We start from the raw sequence: 7,069 nt of genomic DNA on the forward strand, positions 1-7,069 counted from the left end.
CCCTCTATATATTCTCCCATGTTCTTTGACACTGATTTGCTTAGTATAGGTATAGAAGAAATGGAACCTTCTATCTGAAAGGTAATTTACAGTGCTTTTTAAAAAATGCAACACCGGGGGGGAAAAAAAAGGACACTTATGTAATACCCTTTGTAATACTTCAAGCGAAAAATAAAAAAATATTAAAAAAAAAAAATGCAACACTTCCAGAATTTAAGGTTCACTGGCTCAGAAATAAAGCTACATGACTGCTCTAAGGAGCTTTTATATACAGATGAATGTGGCTGCACCTTGTACATAGAAAATGGTGGCTATGCATTGAGACAATATTGGTAGTTTCCTACTCATTCTTTCTTCTCTTCTGTGACTCACAGAACTGCAATTTGCTCAAGGACACAATATGCCCAGCTAAACAAAACTACAGTTCCCAGCCTCTCTTGCAATTAAGGACCGACATGAGACCCAGTCGGATGTAAATGTTGCTAGATGCAGCACTTGGAAACTCCTTTTTACCTCTCTTTTCTTTCTCCCTAAAATGTGTGATGCTGGAGGTGGGCAGCTCTCTTGTGACCTCCAGGTGAACGTGAGTATGGGAGGAATATCCTTAAAAATGGCAGAGCAGGAAGCTGGAAGGAACCTGGGCTCTAAAGATAACGTGGAGTCACCCTACCAGGACTGGACTAACTACAACTAGAATTCGCATTGTGAGAAGTTAGGCAACTATAGTTACATTTCTCATGTGCATACAGAGAACTTCCTAAATGAAATCAATATTAAAAGCAAACTCAGTCCTGGAATTTTAAATATATATACATATGTCAGATTTTAATATTTCTCATGGAGTTGAGCGCAGCCACTTCGTTTGTGACAAATGGCTGGTTTTCTGTGTATCACTTTAAACATAAAACAGAGGCTTACCTTAACTTTTTTACCCAGTCGATCCTTCCATTTTTCAGCAATAGAACCCTCCACCAACAGTAATCTGCATTTTTTAAAGCAAGCACGTTTGAAAATTAAAACACATTACTGAAAATTACAAGGAACCATTGCAAAGACTTACCTGCTTATTCTAGAACAGAATGACCACGTTTTAGAACAGTAATTTTTTTTAGGATAGTAATTTCTTTTTAATCTTTATTGTTGAAAGTATTACAGTCCCCTTTTTATCCCCACTGACACCTTCTAGCCCTCACCTGCCCCTCTGCCCCAGGTCTTTGCCACAATATTGTCTGTGTCCATGGGTTATGCATATATGCATACAAGTTCTTTGGTTAATTTCTTCCCACCCCCCCACCACCCCCCACCTCCCCTCTGAGATTCTACAGTCTTACAACAGTAATTCTTAACTATTTGGGAGCCATGGGCCCCTTTAAGAACAAATGAAGTGATGACCTCTCTCCCCAGAAAAATGCACACCCACAAATTATACACATACACCCTACCCAGTACTTGCAATTGAGTGGCCCAACTAAAAACTATCTGTAATCCCCTAGTAGGCAGACAGATCCCAGGTTAAGAATCCCAGAGTAAGATCTCTAGAGAAGGACAGTAGGACAGGATAGGCAGAGAAATTGTTCTGAATCCTTAAGGAGCCGATTACCTGGAGCGCTCCTCGTCTTCATAGCCCATGATGATGTACTCCTCATTAACATGCAGTGGAGGACACAGGCAGCCAGAGCTGGTGTACAGGTTAACCGTGTCCCTTGGAATGTTCACCAGAGAAGACTTCAGGATCTCCTTCACCTCGACCACCGCAGTCACGTCATGGCACTTGGTCTTGACCTCTTTCACTTTGGCCCGAATGACTGGGTAAAAGACAATGAAGCTGATATGGTCATGTGATCCACAATAGGTGCCACCTTCAAAGAAGACAAGTAGGCTCCTGTCTAGGCAGTTCTTCTCTACTTGATGCTCAATGAATGGAGATGAAAAGTCAGCCAGATTTCTGTCCTAGATGTTAGTGAGTGACACACTGCACACACCTGTCCCCTTAATGTTCAGCCCTGATCGCCTTCCAATTAGTGTACAAATATAGTTGTGTGTGTGTGTGTATTTCATTGAGAAAAATGCATCTATATAATCAAAGGTCGGGTCAATCTGATGTAATTTCCCTCCAAAATTTCATTTGGATGTGTGAATATGGGTGTCCACAGTTTCCACTGCTGCCAACAGGAACTTAAACTTTATTAATTTCACTACATGTAAAGACCTAGTACTTAAATAAGCTTCGTTTTCTTGTCAGTATTCTTTTATCAGGTCTATTAATGGATTCTCTAAAGAGTTGGGGGTCTCATTAGTGTTATAAAGATGTCCTGTTCTACTGTGTTTCCAATCTGTTTCTGTGACCTTTTCACCTTCCTCACTTTAGCTCCCGGTTTAGACACCAGCGCCTTTTTCCTTTTGTTTCAGTACAGATTTTCTTTTATACGCTCCTGTAAGCATTCGACTTTTTTTTTTTTTTAGTAAAAACAGTCACCACTAGATCTTGCTTCCTCCATCCTCTTTGAAGTCAGACCCTCCAACATTCCTTCCCCGCCTGCGCTATGGAATACAGTCTAACGTGTCGGTTGCATTCACCTACCTCTCTCGATGGATAAACCGACACCCAGTTTATCTCACAAGCATTGGCTTCGCTTCTCAATATACAGACAAACTGCCTTAAAAATAATCAATTCAGTGGCAAAGCTGAAGTATTTGACTCATAATCTAGCAAGTACAGATCTGCTTCTTTTCTGTATTTCTCCTCTTTGGAGGGGCCAAATTCTTTAGATTCCTACTTGTGGTAAATGAGCTCTTTTTTTTTCTTAAAGGGGGAGTTTGAAAAAGGCTGCGAAGTAAAAAATGTCAATTTGTAAGAAGCCAGTGGTTCTCTCCCAGGCACCCTCATTGCTCTAGCTCAATATCCATGGATGTTATATGGAGGAAAATACGTGTCCAAATGAATCCCCTTTTTAAAAGCCCCTTAGGCACATATCAGCAGATCACTTTCATCTGAGTCACCACATATTTTAGAAGTTTTGGACTCAAAAAAAAGGGGAAAAAGTAACCCATGAAAATTAGCCAACTAATAGCTGCGTCCATGCCCCAACTCCATACAGAAACTTATCTAATTTCCCACCAGTACAATGCACATACAATAGAAATTAAGTTACTAATTCTAAAAAATTTAGGACAAAAACCTCATTTTTGCTTCACAGGTATTTAATTTTCAGAAAATTGGGTGCCTCAAATATGAGAACTTACAGCAAACAAAATACAACTGCCCCTGCTCGGTGTGACTTGTGAGTAAAGGCATCCCTTTCTGTCAGTGTTCTATTCTGTATTTTAACAAAAGATAAGATTTCCCGTTTGGAAATGTCATTTTGGAGAATCAGATGATAAATTCACAACCCAGCCAGCAGACATTTTGGGATCCTGGTTTATGTGAATGTGCTTCGCAGCATCCATCAACTCTTAGAGATTAGTGAGCTGTGCAAACGTTCTCAGACTAATGATTTATTTACCCAGTGTGGCTACTATTTTCATTAGAAATTTTTAGCACACATACCCCCTCCAAAATAAATATCTCTCTGCAAGACTTACTTTATTATTCAGTAATTTTATGAAAGCTCAAGAAATTTTACCTGAACTAATTCTGAATGAAGCAGAGGTTTTGTCTGAGTTATCAATTACTCCCACCCCCCTTTATTTTCTCAATAGACACATAGATATTTATGAAAATCAATATATTTGGGGATTTTAAATTTTTTTCAGAGGCTTTTTTTTCTGCTATTTAATCATTGGAGTGCCTGCCTTCCCCACAGAAGCTCTAAGTAAGACCCAGGCAAGTGAAAATCCTTAAACTGCAGGCAACCTGGTTATTATTGTTTGGTTATGAGAAAGTATCTTCTTTCCACTGATTGTGATCTGTATCCCATTTGATGTGACAGCATTCTTTCAGCAACCTTGTTGAAAATATTCTCTTTCCATGACTTGCAACCACTAGTATTTTGACTTTCAACAAAAATAATAGCAGCACTATGAAAGCTGAATAAAGTAAAAATTGATTAAGTCAAGTAAAATAAATACAAACTCAATTGAACTTCAAGCACCTCTCATGCTCAGTTCCTCCTCAGGCTCTCGAGGGGGAGAGTCCCTCCCGCCCAGTTTGAAATGTATCTCTATACTTGGTTACATGATTCTATGACACAGCATTGCTGCCTGATATGCTTCAAAATCAATGATTTGTTAAGAATCTTGCCCACATCAGACATTTTAATTATTTGGGACAGGTATCCTCTCAAAAGTTGTCCTTATTTATTTGCTTTTAAATCTTATTCTTGAACTGCTCACACACACACACACACACTTCTTTACACAGCAGTTTATAGATCAACCATGAAGTTATCCTTACCATAGTTGTAATTGTTTCGGAAATAGGTCTTCTGTGTAGCTCTAATAGGCTTACATTTGCAGCGTTCTGAAAAACATAACATTTTATCTGTAAGCAAAATTTCAACATTAGCTTTCATTTATTTATGCACACTTTTTTGGTTGGTTAGATTCAATTTGGTGGCGATAAGGCTCTTTAGAGATTCTATGTGTCTGATCTCTTTGCCTGGAGTTATATTCATCTTCATTCTCTCTGCATAGACTTCTTTTTCAGTAACAGTAGACTCAGAAGTTCCTACTCTCTAACAAATTACCCAAATCCTGAGGAAACACCTTCACCACCATGCATGAGGAGAACATGACCCCTGAATCCTGAAAGAGGATGCTTCGTGCTCATGAAAGTAGACTCAACGCCTAGTGAGAGGCAACTTCCTTCTTATGCTCAGGTAACTGGTTTACCCCTCAGAATACCCCTGCATTTATATAGGCCTTACAGGTGACACAGCACTCCTCCAAATCTTAGTTCCTGGACCGACAAGCTACTCGATGAGATAAGCAGGTATTATTACAACCTAGTGCACTTTGTGAAGTTTTTAAGAAGAAAGGCTCAGCCCCTTCATAGGCAGAATACCTGCTATTTAACTCAATGGCATCTTTACGTTTAGTGGAGGAAATTACTACATGCATATTTTGAAATGAGAAGCTTCATGTTGCTTAAATATCTGGTGAGTAGTGACCAGGACACATTTTATGTGTAATACAGGTGTATGTCATAGAAATTCTAATTATCTCAAAATGTTACATATATAGGACAAATCATTTAACATCTTGGAAATGGACTACTATATTGTTTACAGGTTACTTAGCTGAAAAAAAATATATCAAATATGCATCATAATATGGTAGGTTGTTAGTCATTAAAGTCAATATAAGAATAGAAAATAACACACAATTACTCTAGAAAACATTTTAGTTTGTGTAAAGGTTATTTTTTTTTAATGGTGCTTCAGAGAAAGCTTCATTAAAAATGAAATGGTATGTGTTTCTTCTATTTTGACACAGAGAAATAAAGAATAAAAAGAACACATGAATCACAGTAGGAAGCCAACAAAAATATTTTGTTTAAAAACTGTTTTGTGTTAGCATTGCGACGAAAAAAAGGCAGAAGCTTTTGTTGACTACGTTATGTTTTCAAATCAAAATAAGTTTTAATTTCAGTCGAACCTGCAGACGCATGTTTTAAAGTACCCCAGTCCCAAGGAGAGTAGAACCGTTATCACTTTTTAGATTCTGGAACTAAGCACCTCAACTGGGGGCAGGTGCTGTTCTGCAGAGCAATAGCAGCAACAACTGTTGTTCTCGCCCACAGGAGAGGTGAGAAATTTCTCATTGCTACGCATAGCACTTCCCCTGTTCTGCAGATAATTTTTCACACACAATTTCTGCAGAATAAATATTTCAAAGAAAATAAATAATGGGTAATATCGGTGCTGGTTGCTATTTTAAAAAATAATAGCTTTCTTATTAGCAAAACATTTATATTCCTGTTAAAAGAAAATGGAAAGTTATCTAATTCTACTGTTTAACTTTATTTTGTACAGAAATGTTACACATTTTTTAAGGAAAGATGTTCTTGAGATGAGACTATTTCTGAAGATTTACAAATTATCCTCACCCATATATAGATAGGGCATGGGCTTTTCTGCATTTAAAAATAGATATCTAATGCCAGGACCAGTGTGGCTCAGTGATTGAACTTTGACCTATGAACCAGGAGGTCACAGTTTGATTCCAGGTCAGGGCATATTCCCGGGTTGCAGGCTCGATCCCCAGTAGGGGCATGAAGGAGGCAGCTGATCAATGATTCTCTCTCATCATGGATGTTTCTATCCCTTTCTTCCTCTCCCTTCCTTTCTGAAATCAATCAAACATATTTAAAAAATAAAAACAGATATCTATCAAAAATAATGCATGTAGATAAATAACTACATATTTGGCCGAAACCGGTTTGGCTCAGTGGATAGAGTCGGGCTGCGGACTGAAAGGTCCCAGGTTCGATTCCGGTCAAGGGCATGTACCTGGGTTGTGAGCACATCCCCGGTAGAGGATGTGCAGGAGGCAGCTGGTCGATGTTTCTCTCTCATCGATGTTTCTGATTCTCTATCTCTCTCCCTTCCTCTCTGTAAAAAATCAATAAAATATATTAAAAAAAAAAACTACATATTTGTAATTCTTCAGAAATCTGCACATCTATATATATAAAAGCCTAAGCGACCATTCAACTGGTAGCTATGACACACACTGACCACCAGGGGGCAGATGCTCAACGCACAGGCATGGAAACATGGAACAGACCGATGAATCTCAGAGGGAAGAGGGGAGGAGAGAGGGCGGGAAGAGATTAACCAAAGATTTTATATGCATACTAGAGGCCCGGTGCATGAATCCATGCACCTGTGGGGTCCCTAGGCCTGGCCTGTGGGGATCGGGCCGAAACTGGCAGTCTGACATCCCCCGAGGGGTCCCGGATTGCGAGAGGGCACCGCCCAGGCCGAGGGACCCCACTGGTGCACAAATCCGTGTACCAGGCCTCTAGTACTCTAATTTAAAAAAAAAAAAAAACAGGCGCCGTGACTGAGCTAGTGTTCCTGCCGCGCCACTTGTGGTCTGGTAGCTGAGATATTTACTACCCTTAGAT

At 39.3% G+C, this 7,069-nt stretch overlaps 1 protein-coding gene across 1 annotated transcript; it reads right to left on the minus strand.

Moving 5' to 3' along the window:
• Window positions 1–918: 918 nt before the first annotated feature.
• Window positions 919–4,459, minus strand: LOC106696071 (secreted frizzled-related protein 3-like; the record flags this gene model as incomplete). The annotated part of the gene is made up of 3 exons (XM_014451144.2): window positions 919–982; window positions 1,601–1,805; window positions 4,394–4,459. Coding segments are annotated over 3 exons (335 nt in total), but the record flags the coding sequence as incomplete, so codon positions are not given.
• Between the last annotated feature and the right edge of the window lie 2,610 nt (window positions 4,460–7,069).

The sequence above is a fragment of the Myotis lucifugus genome, unplaced genomic scaffold (assembly GCF_000147115.1).
Source record: "Myotis lucifugus unplaced genomic scaffold, Myoluc2.0 scaffold_8240, whole genome shotgun sequence".
In the NCBI taxonomy this organism is placed as follows: Eukaryota; Metazoa; Chordata; class Mammalia; order Chiroptera; family Vespertilionidae; genus Myotis; species Myotis lucifugus.